This window comes from Protopterus annectens, chromosome 8.part1, assembly GCF_019279795.1.
Source record: "Protopterus annectens isolate FY-2018-M chromosome 8.part1, PAN1.0, whole genome shotgun sequence".
In the NCBI taxonomy this organism is placed as follows: domain Eukaryota; kingdom Metazoa; phylum Chordata; order Ceratodontiformes; family Protopteridae; genus Protopterus; species Protopterus annectens.
The window spans coordinates 51,297,714-51,315,798 of NC_056742.1; the positions used below are offsets into that span (position 1 = coordinate 51,297,714).

The 18,085-nt window shown below is 36.8% G+C and overlaps 1 protein-coding gene across 1 annotated transcript; it reads right to left on the minus strand.

Annotated features, from left to right (window-relative positions):
* Positions 1 to 10,712: 10,712 nt before the first annotated feature.
* LOC122810188 (pleckstrin homology domain-containing family F member 1-like) lies at positions 10,713 to 17,059 on the minus strand. Its single transcript, XM_044081664.1, has 2 exons — positions 16,847 to 17,059; positions 10,713 to 11,745 (listed from the first exon to the last, which is right to left on the minus strand). The coding sequence occupies exon 2, from the start codon at positions 11,734 to 11,736 to the stop codon at positions 10,909 to 10,911; it is 828 nt and encodes a 275-aa protein (XP_043937599.1). The 5' UTR covers positions 11,737 to 11,745; positions 16,847 to 17,059; the 3' UTR covers positions 10,713 to 10,908.
* Between the last annotated feature and the right edge of the window lie 1,026 nt (positions 17,060 to 18,085).

Genomic DNA, 18,085 nt, shown 5'->3' on the forward strand with positions numbered 1-18,085 from the left:
CCACACCACATACACATCAGACATAATTACAGGACACAAAGGTATAACAATCCAGATAAGCTTTCAGTGTGTACTATATAGTACTGTGTGTCAGTACTTACACAACCATAATCTTGAGAAATGTAATCTGTGATAAATACAGGGACCACACAAACTAGTGGATGCAAGCAATGTGGACATACACCATAATTTGCTGTACAGGCCCAGAGCTTCAATTAGTACTACAGTACACACAGGATCTGCATTCAACATCGATACCAATCAATAATCATAGATGTAGTGGTTTAGCCTCCAATGACACATCCTAGTTAAAACCAAGGGACTTAATCACACAGTATGCAATAGCACTTGTTCTGCCTAGCAACAGAATACACAGCTTTTGCTAGGATCAAAGCAAGGACTCATAATACCATAACATAAACAGTTTCCCACTAAGCTATCCCACAGATACATATCTTTGATGTATTCACAAACATATTGACCATCACAGTCAGTCAACAGTACAGATAATCTATTGCAACAAGTAAATGTAGGTGTGTAGGTGTGTATGAGTATATATAAAGATATATATATATATATATATATATATATATATATATATATATATATGTGTGTGTGTGTGTGTGTGTGTGTGTGTGTATATATATATATATATATATATATATATATATATATATATATATATATATATATATATATATATATATACATATATATATATATATGTATATCTATATATATATATATATATATATATATATCTATATATATATATATATCTATATATATATATGTATATATATATATATATATATATATATATATATATATATATATATATATACATATACACATCCATTTGTCTACATATACATATATATGTGGCACATATACATTTCACCTTTCATAGTGAGAATATTAATTACACAAAGGATGTAAGGTGTACAGTAATGTAATAAAATTGCACAGTCTTGGGATAAATGCATTGAAGGTGTTCACAGCCCAGGTAGCTTTAGCAGGCCTTACTGGCTTCAACACTGCAAACTGAACAAACCACCCACAGTGTTTAACCACCACATGTCATATACCAGGACTGCATGGTGTCTTGTTTGTCACACACTAAAACCTACATACAAATATGCGCATACTAACCTTCACCAACATATATATCTCCCCCCTTCGCAAACAGTTGCAATATGTCCTCTGCTCTATGCACATATACAGATGAGAATATATATGACACATATATATTTATTCGTATGTGTGTGGCATACACACACATGTGGTCCACACTGTTGTAAGTTCCTGGACCTCATAGCTGAACTGTTGGACCTTGCTGCAACACAAACAGGTGTCACATATGAACACAGACTAACATTAGGGAGGTATATATGGCAACAGATGCTAGATAAGCATACTAGAATGCTACAGCAGTTGCCAATGCTAAGCTACACTTTAATATGACTATCATGCATTTGTTGTTCTGTCACACTCATGTTTGTATAATGTCAGTGCTAATCCTCTCAACAGCCATTGGCCACACTACTGTACAGATCTTTGACATTTAACACTGAGCTACACATTTCACAGTTATGTCCCACTGCCCACAGGTACACACCGTATTGTCCATAGCAGTAGTTAAGCAGAACATCTGTGCATAAAGAAGTACTGCTGCCACATTTGAATGTTTCACATTATGTAGACTATTCTTCAATAACATCTACTACATGCCAGTAAATACATATGTGTCACATTCCTTTCCTTTGTATAGTTTGGTAATATTTATTTTTCCTTTTCTCTATCTCTCTGTTTCTGTCTCTCTCTCTCTCTCTCTGCCAGTCTCTTCAATAGAGTGATTGAGTTTGTTGGCAGAAATTGCAGCCTGCTTTTGTAGGAATTTGCACATGAGCATGTGATGGCTTCTGCACCAATTAGTGGCCACCATTTGCTAATTGCATGCAGCCTGCTGTGTAGTAATTGCAGTGATCACTGTCATAGCAACCCAGTACTATAAATTGCTGACTCGTGTAGGCGTGGCCCTTTCAGCTTTCCAAGATGGAGATCATCCTTGTTTGGTGTGGACATCATTGTTTAAAACAGAAGCTTGGTATAGTTCTTATATCAGAAGCCAGGGGTGTAGCCAGAGATTTACATTTTGTACTCAGACCTAATGTTGCTGCTTCCAGTACCAACTTGTCAGTGTAGAAATGTACTCACCCCTCAAAATGCTACCCCAAGATACATGGAAAGATGTACTTTATTTTCAACTGTTACAATTAACTGCCATACAAAGCTAGTTATATAGATGTATTCTTTTGGCACAAGAATTGTTTGTGAACTGCTATACTGTGAATATTCATTTACTCAGTTCTAAACAGTTTGTGTTTTTTAGTGTTGACATTAGCACAAGCTGCACAGAAAAACTGGACACATTTCAGTACTGTGAGTATGCTTACCTACATCCTTAGTAGACCCTGTACACACAGGTATAGTCTACATTTGGGTAGGGTTGCAGAAGTATAGAGAGCGTAAGTAGTATTGTGTGGATTTAATCTTGCTGGACGTACAGGGCTGCTGTGTACATGTTAGTTTATCAAGGCAAGTAGTCTGTCTGCGTAACTCCCAACTGTGGACCTATCCACATGATAGCCAGAGAACAGACTCTTTTTTTGTCTGTGCACCAAACAGGTCTTTTCACAATTGAGCAATGGCATTCTTACAGTTGGTTGCTACCAGTACATGGCTACATCCATTTGTATTTCAGTGTTGTATTCCTACATAAGGGTATGCTTCCAAAACTCCTTTCAAAGCTATTTCCACAGTGTGTAACAGCAGAAAGGCTAATATGCCTCTGTGTTTCTGCCTCTGGCAGACCTCTCAACCAATCAGGTACATATTTGAACAGACTCAGGGAAAAGTCAAGAAAAAGTCATGGACAATCAGGGCCACCTTTAAAATATTAGTGCCATTAAGCTGAAACATTGCGAGAATCAGAGCATATGAATTAATACACATTTTCTGAAGTAAAGGAAGTATCTAATTCTTAATTATTGTCATTCATTAAGTGTAATTCACCACCTTTCTGGCCAAAGTCAGTAGTTTTAGGAGGGATTCAGAGGGACAGAGCTAAAATTTGTGTCAAAATCAGGGACATCCCTGAAAATTAAGGACAGTTGGGAGGTATGGCCTCTGCACTAAACAGATATGCCAGTGTTTGTCCTGCTGTTATACTGTGTGGGGTTATAAAGTGATGGTGTAACATTATTTCCTGCTAGAATGGCTGCTTCTCTTATCACAGTCATGTAATGTAATCCCACAACAACTGTTGGTCAACATCCACAGAACAAGTTGTGTGGTATGGTATTCCTAAATTTCCTTTACATTCACTCATTCTAATGCATGATATAATTATTTAAGCACCAACTTGATGTATAGCTACTGTGGCTTAGTAGTACTTCATGTTGTGTAGTGTGTGCAAGGTCCGGGGTTCGAGACTTACAGAGGTGTTTTATTTTGCCCCTGAGCAGAACAAGGGCTCTCACATACAGAGTGACTAAGGCACTTTTAAGCAGTTGTAAGCAGGTTTGCATGGGTTTGCGCATTGCTGCGCATTGCTTAGTCAAGCGCAAACAAGCGCAAACCTGCGCAAACCCGCTAGCTACTGCTTAATAGTGCTTAAACCTGCTCACCCCCGCACTAATTTCTTTGAAAGAAAAGAAAAATGGGGAGATAGGAAAGTGGTGAAAAAGGGGCACAAAGAGGGAAAGACAGTATGGAAAATAGCTCGGGATGTGCAGGATGGGTGTAGGGAAAGTCCATAGCTGCCCATTTCTTCAACAGCAACAGCTGTGCTTATGCAATAAATTTGGAGGTAGATATGAACCCTTCAACTCCTGAGAGAGGGGTGAGGACAACAAAGTATGTTGTAATGCCAATTAAATAACATTTGATGTATCCAGTGGACATGTGTGCAAAATGGACAGCTATGTATGGGGCGTAATTTTTTTTGGGAGCAGAATGTGGGGTAGGGGAAGTAGGTATATTTGGGGAGGTAGGTTGGGGAGGTAAAGATACAAGACAAACAAGATGCATACAGGGGAGGTATATGACACATGTGGTGGGTGAACACCTTTGACAGGGAGGGATGTTTGGAAATTGCAAGCCCATGTGCCCGGAGATAGAAACATTGGGACTGAGGTCCTCACCCATGGGCAGTCACCACTGTACCTTCACAGCCCAGATGGTGGCTATGCTGAGGGCTGTGTAGGAAGATCAGGCTGACCCGGGAGTTGCACCACTCTGGCCACAAGCTGGCATAGAGGTTCTGCAACAGAACATTCAATCTCTCTACGCACCACAGCCCGGACCATTCGAAGGGTGATAGGTGCTCCTCTGCCCACACTTGCACAGGGGGGCCGAACTCCATCCCCTGCAGTGCTTCCACCCAAAGATGGCACAGAGCCAACAGAGGAGGAGGTCCCAGGCTAGGCACCAGATCTGCTGATGCCAGGTGCCATGGCCAGCTGAGGTGGGACAGACAGGTCCACTGGGACCAGCCTTCCCATACGAACTATGTTTTGGAGAGTTTAATAAAGATACGGGTTAGTAACAGTCAACAGAATTCCCAATTAGTTATAACAGCATGCAGACATTTTCCCAATTAACCAACACACCAGATTTTCAACAGTTGAAAAGCAAGCATAACACATGCATATATAGAACAATAGTGGACATTACAACAGCATGCAGGTTGAATTGATAGCAACAGGCCACCAATACTGTGGTATTTTAACAGGGCACATGCATAGAAATAAATGCAAATATTTATAAACCAATAGGACATATGTCCCAACAAATGTTTTGAGATTAGACATACTGATTGAGGTGTGGAATTGCATTTTATATGCACATACAGTAGGGTGGGAGAAGATAGCTCAATTAACAACTTATATATCCTTCTAGTTTTCACTACATTCCCTTACATGTATTATTACACTACCCAATGTCCTTATATTGTGCAATTGGATTTTGCTATATCATTATATACATGAGCTGTATCTTACATGCAAACTGTCCAAGATGCAGATGTTACTGCAACATATTTTGAGAGTTGCTCACACACACTACTGCTAAGATGGTACACTGACAGATCTACTTTCATACAATTATCTAGATATGTTCAGGTGAAAGTATCAGTTATATGTTAACAGCTCCTTACATTTCTGGCAGCACACTGACATTTCTGGGGAACACAATATCAAGCTACTCATGTGCCAGATTACCCTATACATGCTGGCCATGAACCAACAGTTGAGGGCTGTACATATGCATACAAGATACTGGCACACCCTTCATCCACGTTATATGGGCCTACCCAAGTGTGGGTTGACACTGCTTAATACAACACTACTATTTGTAGAATGCAACAGTACAACAACATATCAAGGAAAATGACACAAACACACTCCATGAATCATACATTAATTAAAGGATTATTACACCTTTATTTATTGGGGTAAAATATTTTTTGAAGGCTCTCTCATTTATTTTATATAACAGTACATGCAGAATAATTACTAACCTGCCTCATGATGCAGCCTTTGCAGCCTATTTTCATGGGCTTGCTGGTTCATAGCCCAGACACCTGAAGCTGTGAAGTAAATGCAGTGATATTGAGACATACCTATCCATAGTATAGACAAGCATAGCAAATCTTAACTACTTAATACAATGGCTACTTACTCAGTACTGGGGTATTAGGCATCATACGGGATTCCTGGATCCACTGGTCCAGTTGATCTTCTCTACGTCGCTTCAGGTCAGAATAATGGTGCCTGACCTGCTCACCAGTTCGAGGAACACCAGTGGCATTGGTGAGATCACAGGCAAGACTGTTCCAGGCCTCCACTTTATATTGGGCACCCTGTACTGGCCCCACAGGAGTCTTTCCTCATGATTGTGGACAAGGAGCCAAACCATTACTTTGGACTCCTGGATGCCCCAGCGTTGTGCTCTAAATCGAGTGCCTTCTCCAACACCAGCCACAATGACTGCAGAAGGAAGCAACAACCAGTTATAGCAAGTATTCCTGCCTGTGGAGCTTAAATATGCCTCATTTCCCGCACTTATTTGTGATTGGCCAGTTTTGGAAAAACTCAGCTGTAGGCACGTCTGCTTAGCTGATGTTGGCAATGTTTAAAATTCCTTTGATAGATATGTGTCTGTTGAAAGTGCATGTTTGCGAAATGCTATCATGGCTTAGTGGTTAAGTACTGTGACTATAGTGCACAGTATCCTGAGTTCGAGCCCTATCACTGCTTTTTATTTTCCTGCTGGGTAGACCTGACTGGTTAAGGTACAGTAAAGAAGGTGTGAGCGTGTTTAACCGACTTTGCTCAACTTTGCCTGACTTTGCCCAGTGTTGCTCAACGTTGCTCAACATTGTTCAATGTTGCTCGACATTGCCCGACGTTGTGCTGGTTAGTGCGGTGCGCAGCTACCTGCAAATATGTTGTGGTTGTGCTGGTTAGTGCAGTGCACAGCTATACACAATTGTATTTAAATATGCTCAATAATGGTATAATGTGCTTAGCAATGCTTTATATTGCTTAAAATAGGGTACTCATGCCTCAGAATGCATAACCATTTCACCTTCGTGTATATATATATATATATATATATATATATATATATATATATATAATTCGTTCACTACTACATTTAATATTTCAATGCTTTTTACAAAACGTATACATAAAAAAAAAGGTCAGGAAATATTTTTGTATACAGATTTCCCACAGAAAATGGAACATGCAGTAGTGGGACTCAAACCGTGAATGCCTCTTCTTTGTTCAAAGGCTCTAACCACTATGCTATCACTATTTTGCTTATTTTGCATATATTTTTCATATTATCCTCTTCTGGCATCTAAGCTGCTAACTGTAGTTAAGCAATGGGCAAACCCACGCAAACCTGTGCAAATACGGGCAGCTATATCGGAAGGAAAAAAACATTATTTTTATTTTTAGTTTCGTCAGTTGTTTAACATATGGGGGAGTGTAGTGTTACATTGTGCACATGTGAGCGGACTCGCTCATGTAACTTGAAATTGAGGAGTTTCTTCATTGCAGGGGTGTGGATTTTTGGACTGCTCGGCAGTCTGACATGCCCCCTACACTCGTCCATGCTCCGTGTAAGCTTTAGAGTTGAGGCAGCGTGCCCTCATTAATATGCATGGCACGCTGCCATCATACTCTTACACTGGCACTTCCGTGTAAGACTAATCTAGTCTTACACGGAAGATTAGAAAATCCGGGGGAATGTCTTTTAGCAGATGTAAAATATAATTATTACTGCAAAAAAGATTAGTTTAGTCCAACAGTAAAATGCAAGCAATGTCAGTGAGACATGCTACCATTTAAGACCAGATACAAATAAGAAAATGGTAGTACAGTGATTGCTGAACAACAAAACCACAAGAATCAGAAACTCAAAAAAAAATTAAGTTCCAGCATTTTTTTTTTTTGTTTTGTTTTTGCAGGGAGGCAAGCCCCTCAAACTTATATACATCAACTCAAACATATGATAACTTTCCCAAAGATAGGAAACCACAGCTGATTCATACTTTGAAATTGCACCAGCAATGATATCCTATAGGACACAGAGATTGACATTATGGTCCTCAGTGTTTTGTCCTTCAGGCAACTGATGATTGAGGAATTTCATCCTAACCACTTGTAGACCAGATGTGCATAGAAAAGAATAAACCACCATTGCCAGATATCAAATGCCCACATAATATAAAGAAACATATATTCTTGGCCATTAAGCAGTTTAAAAAAAATAAGAATTAAAACACATTTTATTAATGTCTAAGCCACTATGTTATACTTTTGCAAATCCAGAAAAGTGGGCATGCTCAATTGTTCCATAGGACATTTCTGCGAGTTCAGAGTACCTCTTCAGAAGATAAATCGGGGTTATAATCAGCTGCTTTTTGTAGAATAGTAGGATAAACATTGCTTAAGTAATTCCATCTTATAGTGTTAATAATTACCATTTGAACATTGGTGAGGCAAGATTTATCCACTGCTGGGGAAATACATCCATATGCTAAATCATACTGACTGCATGAAAATCATGTACAATCAATTGTTAATTGATGACTATTACAACATTATGACAGCTGCTCAGCAACTCTTACAAAACAAATAAAGGGCAAGGAATGTCTTATACTGAAAGTCCTCCCTATGTGCCAGTGTAGAGTAATATTCTATTCTAATATTTGTAAGTGTAATATTTTATTTGACAATTTCATAACCAGGTAAGTGAGTTGGTTTACTGACCATTTTTCAGCCACGACCAGGGTTCAAGCTTACAGAAATGACTATAAAATGACAAAATTGCAGAATTAATAAACAATATCTAAACAGTAATGCAAATCATTGAAATCTACGTGCACATGATATAAGTATTTACAAAAGGCATTTCTACTAGCAGCAAATCATTCCTGTTGACATAAGGTGTTTCCATTTGCAGAAGGTCAGTTGCATTTTATCTAAATACAGTAGGGATTGTTAATTGATGACTATTACTACATTATGACAGCTGTTCAGCAACTCTTACAAAACAAATAAAGGGCAAGGAATGTCTTATACTGAAAGTCCTCCCTATGTGCCAGTGTAGAGTAATATTCTATTCTAATATTTGTAAGTGTAATATTTTATTTGACAATTTCATAACCAGGTAAGTGAGCTGGTTTACTGACCATTTTTCAGCCACGACCAGGGTTCAAGCTTACAGAAATGACTATAAAATGACAAAATTGCAGAATTAATAAACAATATCTAAACAGTAATGCAAATCATTGAAATCTACGTGCACATGATATAAGTATTTACAAAAGGCATTTCTACTAGCAGCAAATCATTCCTATTGACATAAGGTGTTTCCATTTGCAGAAGGTCAGTTGCATTGTATCTAAATACAGTAGGGATTTAAACTATATTTACAGTATATAACAAGGTGCAAGAAGTTAGTTCAGCTTTTTGCAACACAGAGACAGACAAATCTTAGAATTTTCTGGATTTATTCACAAAAAATTCAAAAATCAATGTCACTTTAAACATATTTTCTTGTGTATTATAGTTAAACTGTTTTATGTCATTGACTAAAAGTACTGAGTCTCATGTAATTATAAGGTATGAAATAGCTGCAATCCGATATAACTCATACAATCCTAAAGACTTGTTTTGGAGGATATTATTACTTTTAGCAGATAAGAAATAGACTTATTTACTGATATTTACAAATTTAGAAACCAGTCAAGATACTTAAGTACACAACGCCAATTTTATGAATAAATAAAGACATTTTTTTTCTTTTTGAAATAAATAATTTAAACTTCATAAATGAAAAATAATATTATGCTTATACTTAGTCTTTCTGGAAAATACCAAAGTACAGTGTTGTTGTAAAGGTGTCAGTTTCTGTTATAGAGTCTAAATTTTATCATTTATAAACAAATACTTGAAACTGATAGAATGGTCAGTATTGCAGTGCCCTTTCAAAAAGGTTGAAGATGAAAAAACATTAAGGGAATTTCCATTTATAGACATTTTCATCCTCTAACACAAGGCCATATGTCACCCAGACTGAGACTGGGATGCATACACAATCACTAGACAGGGAATGGAGGACTATATTAAACATTACTCACACAATATGCCTACCACGTGTAACATGAATAGTGTGATTAAAAATTCTTACTGCAGTCATGGAGATGTGTGACATAACAGAAGGTCCCTTTATGCCACACATTTCCATTGGATAGGTGTGCTAAAATACTAAGCTATGCCTAGCACAGTATAGTACTCTGGACACAGTTTAGAAATATGCAATACCATGCCTTTCATTAGTACACCTCCATTATTACCAATACATTGTGTATGGCGTGAAGCAATCTGATTGTGTATGTTCCTCGATTCAGAGCAATGGAGTGGCATCAGGAGACTGATAATAATGAAATCAGTAGAGGCACCAGTAGACATCCCACTCCAAAGTGATATCCAGACTAGGAAAGGAATGCTTGTCCTTACAGGAGACTCACCTCTTTGGGGACCACATCTCCATGCTGTCTAATAGAAAAATATGCCTGTAGCCGACCACAGCACCATATATACTGTCTCTTTTAAGAAACAAGAGTAGAATGAAAATAAAATATTTCAACACTTCGTGATGTTTCAGCATTTTATATTCTTTTTACATGGTGCTGTAAGTTATGAGCACTTTCTCCTAATTCTGTGACACTATGAGAATAATGCTTCAATTTTAGCTATGGTAGTTAGCACAGAGGATTCAGGCTATGTGTTGTAAATGTACTGTTTTCTGTAGTCCAGGGTTTGACTCTGTAAGCCTCCGTTTGCCTATTGCATGGCTCTGAGTAAGGTATTGAACCAGACAGTGCTCTGGGGCAATTAGAAAACTGGGCTAGGCTCCACACTACACTTTTGGACCACATGCCTACTAAAGAGTTATGAAACTATGAATGTCAAAGTTGCAGGACCATTCCCTAACAATGCATGATATAATGGACTTATTGCATCTTAAAATGCATCTTTATGAATTATGTAGAATAATTTTCAATGCACTCTATACAATAAACATACTAGTGAAATAAACAGTGTATGAGAAATGGAAATGCATGGACAATATAAAGTTCAACAGCACATACTGTTTTATTTTAAACAATTTCTTCAGAGACATAAACACAATTAATGCTTCACCATTGTATACCTTAATATTGTGATAATATATACTGGTCTGTGTGTGAAAAATTGTCATTAAAGTTGGTGTTTAGCCTTTAGATACACAACTGTAACAAATTTTACAGGATAGTTTTCAAGAAATTTAACTGTGGAAGGAGGAGTGCAAGCTAAACGATGAATAATCCTCTTGAATTGCTGATTGAACAAACGTGTTATTGGTAGGTTTATCATTGTCATCAATGCAATTAAATGTTTTGTATCCTGGAAAAAAAGATCCAATATGCTTTACATGTGACTTTTGCTCCTGCTGCTGTTTCCATTCTTTGGAAATCACTATGTTATAACACAACAAGCACACTTTCTGAGGCTCTTTAGATATTGTGGGTATCATTAACTTTTGGTTACTGCAGTCACCACATACCACAAACCCACATTTTCTGCAGTGATGTCTTCTCTGTATAAAACTGAATTTAATTTTTGTACATCGCATGCAGATATCAGAGGCACTGTCAGGTATCCAAGGCGCAGCGAGCTCTACAGTTGATATTCTACCAGTCTTCATTGCTTCATCCTTTACACAGTCCTCAATATGACGTATCCACTCCTTCTTCTCCTTAAGAGTTCCTGTGGATACTACAAACGATTTTTTCTCAGACTTGATCATCCAACGATTCTGGATTTTTTCCATATCTGGTAGGGATTCCACAGTGATACCTGACAGAGGAATAATATGCTGACTAATGTACTTCCTATTCATAATCAAAATCTTTCCATACACCAGGATGTCACTGAACAGAAAGAACATTCTGATTTTTATTGTTTTTCTGCATTCTTTTCTCAGTATTCCTTCACCAACAAGTATACGTCCATCTTTAGCAAGTGGTTGGCCACACCCTCCAAAGAAATTTTCAACCATGGCAATACGTTGAACATTGGCTTTAGAAAATGCTATCTCTTCCAAGTCCCTCATTGCTTGCCCCTAACAAAAGAAATGCAGTTTTTGATTAGTAGGTTTATTAAGGTATACTGTGTTTTAAAATACACAAAGCACAAAGTTCATTTATTAAAATAAAATGAAATGATATTTAATCTTATTCATTCATATATATATATATATATATATATATATATATATATGTCTATTTTGATTCACTGAAAACTTAACACTCACACCAAATCACTGAAAGCTCAAATCACTGAAAACTCATTTCACTGAATCACATTTCACTGAATGTAAGTACTGTTAGGCAAATAAAATGTATATGCCCTTTTCCCCACTGTAGTGCGATCCTGGAGTTAATATATATAGTTGGGGGGTATGGGGGGCATAGCCGCCCACCTACTTTTGGTTTTATATTGTTAGCTTTCAGTGAAATGAGATTCATAAATATAAAAGCTAAGTAGGTGGGGGCTACACTCCACACACACACACCAATATTCATTACTAATGTGATAGGAGACTAAAAGCTTTATAACTGTGGCATTAAATTTTCAGAAGTTAGATTAATGTTTCCCTTGCAAAGTTGCTAATTCATTACTTTCATTATTGTCAGGTTCTAAGAAACACATAGCTCATAAGACATTTGGCAGTAAGTGTATTTTAAACGTATTGGACATGGTACTGCACAATAATATGTAAACAGAATACTTGGTTATACTTTTCACAGTCACCGCATACATATTTTGAGAGTTTGAACAAGCTATAAGCACAGAAAAAGTCTTGGCCCACTCCTAAAATTAGGAATATTTGTTAACTGATAACAAAAAATACATTTATGTAATTTACACTTCTAGTATTTAAATTCAGCACCTTTGCTGTGATGAGAACGGCAACATGTCTGCATTGTTCATAATAAAGATAAAGATTTCTTAAGACTTCTAGCTTATAAAGTAAGACTTTTGATCTTCTCAGCTTCATTTTTCAGGCAAGTGCATAGTGATAGATAAACTGGTTATGAACTAAATAGTGTCCATGTCTTAGGCAAATACATAATGATTGGTGCACTGCTTATGAACTGAATAGTGTCCATGTCTCAGGTAAGTACATAATGATAGGTACACTGCTTATGAACTGAATAGTGTCCATGTCTCAGGTAAGTATGTAATGATAGGTACACTGCTTATGAACTGAATAGTGTCCATGTCTTAGGTAAGTAGGTAATGATAGGTACACTGCTTATGAACTAAATAGTGTCCATGTCTTAGGCAAGTATATAATGATCGGTACACTGCTTATGAAATGAATAGTGTCCATGTCTCAGGTAAGTATGTAATGATAGGTACACTGCTTATGAACTGAATAATGTCCATGTCTGAGGTAAGTATGTAATGATAGGTACACTGCTTATGAAATGAATAGTGTCCATGTCTCAGGTAAGTATGTAATGATCGGTACACTGCTTATTAACTGAATAGTGTCCATGCCTCAGGTAAGTACATAATAATATATACACTGCTTATGAACTGAATAGTGTCCATGTCTCAGGTAAGTATGTAATGATCGGTACACTGCTTATTAACTGAATAGTGTCCATGCCTCAGGTAAGTACATAATAATATATACACTGCTTATGAACTGAATAGTGTCCGTGTCTAGGGTAAGTACATAATGATAACACACACTGCTTAGGAACTGCATAGTGTCCATGTCTCAGGTAAATAAGTAATGATAACAAACACTGCTTATGAACTGCATAGTGTCCATGTCTTAGGCACGTACGTAATGATAGGTACACTGCTTATGAACTGAATAGTATCTATGTCTCAGGTAAGTGCGTAATGCTAGGTACACTGCTTATGAACTGAATATTGTCTGTGTTTCAGGTAAGTACATAATAATAACACACACTGCTTATGAACTGCATAGTGTCTATGTCTCAAGTAAGTACATAATGATAACACACACTGCTTATAACTGAAAAGTGATGTGCATCAGAATAATTTGTTAAATGTTTTAGAAATAACACACTAGAAATAGTACAGTAAAGATGATGGCTAAGAAAGTTTGCCATATCTACTCTTTGGAAAGGTGGTTAATGTTACTGCTTAGTAATCTTTATTTTCCAGTTTGCTTTCCAGACAGAGTGCCTTCTGTGCGTACTGAATGTTTCCTTGTTCTTGCAGGGTGTTTGCTGGGTGCTTAGCTTTCCAAACACATCCCACAGGCATACATTCATTGCTTCTCTATCCCAAAGAGCTGAGGTAATTGAAACTGGTAATTCTACATATAACCTGTAGGTATGCTTCATGTGTGTACATATACATGTGCATAGACTGGCATCTTACTCATAACTAGTTTCTCTACCTTGTACCTCATGAATGTAGTGATAAGCCCTGGCTTTTCCACAACCTTCAGATGCTAAAGCATGTAATCAGAAAATTAATGCATGAATGAATGAACGAAAGCTGTAAGATAAACTTGAATTCCTCATGGCTATGTGCTCTGCTTCTGCTTATGTAGCCCTGCCTTGCTTTGTTACAAAATCGCAGACATGTTCACTGTGCAGAAGCATACTTCTTTAATATAAATTACAGCCACTGCATATTTCCTTCACGCACTGTGTATACATAGCTGTAGTTGAAAATACTTGAGAATTAAGTTTAATAATAAGAAAGAAATCTATGCATATTTTGGCATAATACTACAAAAATAGTATCACTTGTTTTTCTGATAGAGTATATAGGACATACTTTTCAACCTCTTAGAGAAAGAAATCTAGAGAAAACTATAAATAATGGGAGACAGAGGCCCACAAATAGGGAACATTTTTAAATATTGCTCTTATAAACTTAGAAAGTTGATAAAATAATAGGTTTGCATTAGCATTAACTTTCTGAAGTCTATGAAGTCTGAAACTCACATGTCTGCCATTGTTTTCTGACTTCAGGCTTTAATTATTCACCAATAATTTGCCAGAAAACCAATATTTTATGAAAAGCTGACCAAAAATAGGAGGCAAAAATCTGGACATTCTGCAAAAATCTGTACAGTTGAGAGGTATGAATATAGGAAATGTTCTTTATAGTTTTACTTTATTGAAAGTTATGAATAAGAATTTGCAATTACACATTGCAGCAGGACATGCTAAGGATTCAGGTATTTAAGATTCTTTAGGGAAAACACTGTATGCACAAGTAATTAACATTCACATTTGTTCCAAGTTAAAACAAAGTCACTGTGAGGAACACACAAAATAATTATTCTGCTCCTAATAAATCTTAAAGAAAGTAAAGTTGTTGTCACAAAATTTTATGGTTCTGAATTTAGTCAGTTATTTTTCATGAAATATGTTTAAGTCTACAGCAGCTCTCAGAACTGAAAAATTAAAATAATTGACTTTTAGATCACATCAGATTGCATGAATGATTAATGTCAAAAGCTCATAAAATAGTTAAGTATTCATCTTAAATTTCTGAAAATAAATCCTTCAAAATATGCCATTCAGATGTTGCAGATGATTATACCATGTGTTAAAAGGTATTTTTTCTTTTTTAAGAATAATGTCTACACGTAGTCAAGGTCGCAAGAAAACTCATTAGTCTTGCAATGCTTTGAAGTCCCAGAAACATCGGAAGAATTGGTGCAGGTTATGTACAAAGACTCAATGGTTCAATTTAGAACACTGTTTGGACTCACAGAGGGGTTTCCAGTGGAAGTCAGTGTGCATTACATTTCAACTCTGAGCCAGCTGCTGTTCACACTACATTAGCAAATACTATGATACACAAGCGAAAACCAAACTGAAATAAACACAGGAATGAAACGGTCCTTGCCCAGTCCCAGAATGAAAAAATATCCACAGTGCTGATAAACTGTTTTATTATGATCCAAAACTAATTATTATCTAAAATCAAAAAACCGGTCCGATTTTAGATAATAATTAGTTTTGGATCATAATAAAATGGTTTATCAGCACTGTGGATATTTTTTCATTCTGGGACTGTGCAAGAACCGTTTCATTCCTGTGTTTATTTCACATTAGCAAATACATCAGAAGGGACAGGTCAACAAATTTGCTGCATGCAGATAATGTGGCATTACAGCCTGACTGAATAAGAACTACAGCAAAGGATTAAGGAATGGAATGCAAAACTGAAGGCATATGAGTTAAAACTGAGCACAGATAAGATAGCTGTAATGGCAGCAGATGGGTGAAATTAGAAGAACAGGTTAACAGCTTCAAGTGTCTGGGAGGGTGGTTGAAGAGACGGGAAGTCTGACTGAGGAGTTCTGCAGACAACTGGCACAGAGTGTCACGGGTAGTGTATGACAGAAGAATGCCAAACAAGTTGAAAAGTAGGGGGTACAAAACAGTGGTGCAACCAGTACCACTGTGTGGTACAGAAACCTGGACAGTAAAGGCACAGCAGTTGAGGAAACTAGAGGTCATGGAGATTAAGTGCCTAAGCTGGATAGAAAGATGTACACTGTGGGACAGACAAAGAAATGAGGACATCAGAGCAGAAGCCAAAGTATTTCCATTTGCAGAAAAAGTCAAAGAGAACAGATTATGATAATTCAGGCACACATGCAAAACAGCAGAAGACATTCTGGTGAAGAGATTTGGGACAAACAGGAAGAAGGCAAGAAAAAATGAGGGCATCCAGCAAAAAGGTGAATGGATTGTGCTAGAGAAGACCTGTGATAGTCAGGCATGATTGTTGAAGAAGATAGGAGAGTGGCATTGAATCGAGAAAAATGGTGACAGCTGACGCAACATCTCGACTCCGTGTAGAAAATTGAAAAAAAGTGCATTGATGAAGATGATAATATCTACAGGTAGCCAATGTGTTGCAGTTAGGGACAAAAACTATTGATATCAAATGAACTGTGTATGTTTGTAAAGTGTGTGCATATAGAGATATTGTTATTCAAAAGTTCAATAAATAGTGCTTGTTGACGGTTAAAAAGCATAGTTCTATTTAACTATATAGCTGCTGGGAGTTCAGGAGTTGAGAGACAGGCACACAGAAATTTAACACATCTTTCAAGTAATAAATAGAACATCTTACCAAACAATGTGGAAAAATAAAACAATTAGCAAAGATATATACTATTTTAATAGAAATATGATTCTTACCTGATTTTTTTGTCTCCCACAACACTATTTTTCAGAGAGCCTTTTATTGTATTCGACAGAACTATGCAACTAAACTTACGTTGAAACAAATGCATTCAAACAAAGTTATATTCCTTTTTTTCTCTGTAATTCTGTGTAGGTGTTAATCCTGCTTTCCTTATATAGATGTTGAAACCCTGATGAGGAGACCTACGTAAGCAACAAAAACTTTATTTATGCAAGAAGACTGCTCAGTAGTGGACACTGCTTTAAATCTGAATAAAAAAGGCTTGACCCATTTCCGTATCTTCATGAAGTTCCTCATAACCCTTCCTTTTTGCTATGTCTTACCAGGGGAATTTTGTATGACTAAAAAAAGAAGAAAAATAAAATACTCTGAATTGTATACAAACTAAGCAGGGGGTGTGGCATTGTTTTACGTTACTGTCGTCCTTTCTTTACTTTAAACAACTCCAGAAAAGCAATTTATTAAAAAAAATAAATTTAGTGAATAAAGTAAGGAGTGGTACAAGTATATAATTGTCATTGATAGCAACAGACCTGCAAGCACAAAAATGTCACACTTGTACCTGATGTAGCACTATGCAGCAGTCACTGTTAGAGTAATGTATTACTCAGAAAATGGCATTTAAAACACGTTACTTTTGGGAAAGGATCTCACTTCAAAGCCTTTTTACTTTGGAATGAACATGTCTTATTTCCATGAGCAAGGAGCTTGAATTTAAAATTAAATTCAAAGTAAAACAGACAAATAAAAATATGCAGATCATCTCAAAGCCTTGCCCCTTTTCTTGATATCTTATAGGCTAATAAGAGGTGACCTCTGCCTCATGTATAAACACTCCAAAGTCCTTATCCTGCCAGACCTGCTACACATTTTCAATCCAATGATAGCATGAATACTTACTCAAAGAATGTCGCTCACTATTGCAACAAAAATAGGCCATGTTGGATAGGTATGTATCACTGAGAATATCCCTTCTATGGATCCATCTTCCACTCAACATAAAACAAAGCACCCAGCTAACTTTATTCAAATGTAATTTGGGTGAATGGATGGGAAACCACAAATTCATGCCGAGCTTAGAATCAATGACCCTCATGGAAAGTGTCAACAAGGAAATGTCCCACCATATCCTTGTTCTGCTTGGCTCTGGGTTATTCATAAAAAGAAGGATTAAAACTCTACCATAGGAATGCAAGGTTAGGCTTCTTATGATCCTCAGTGATCAGTAGCCT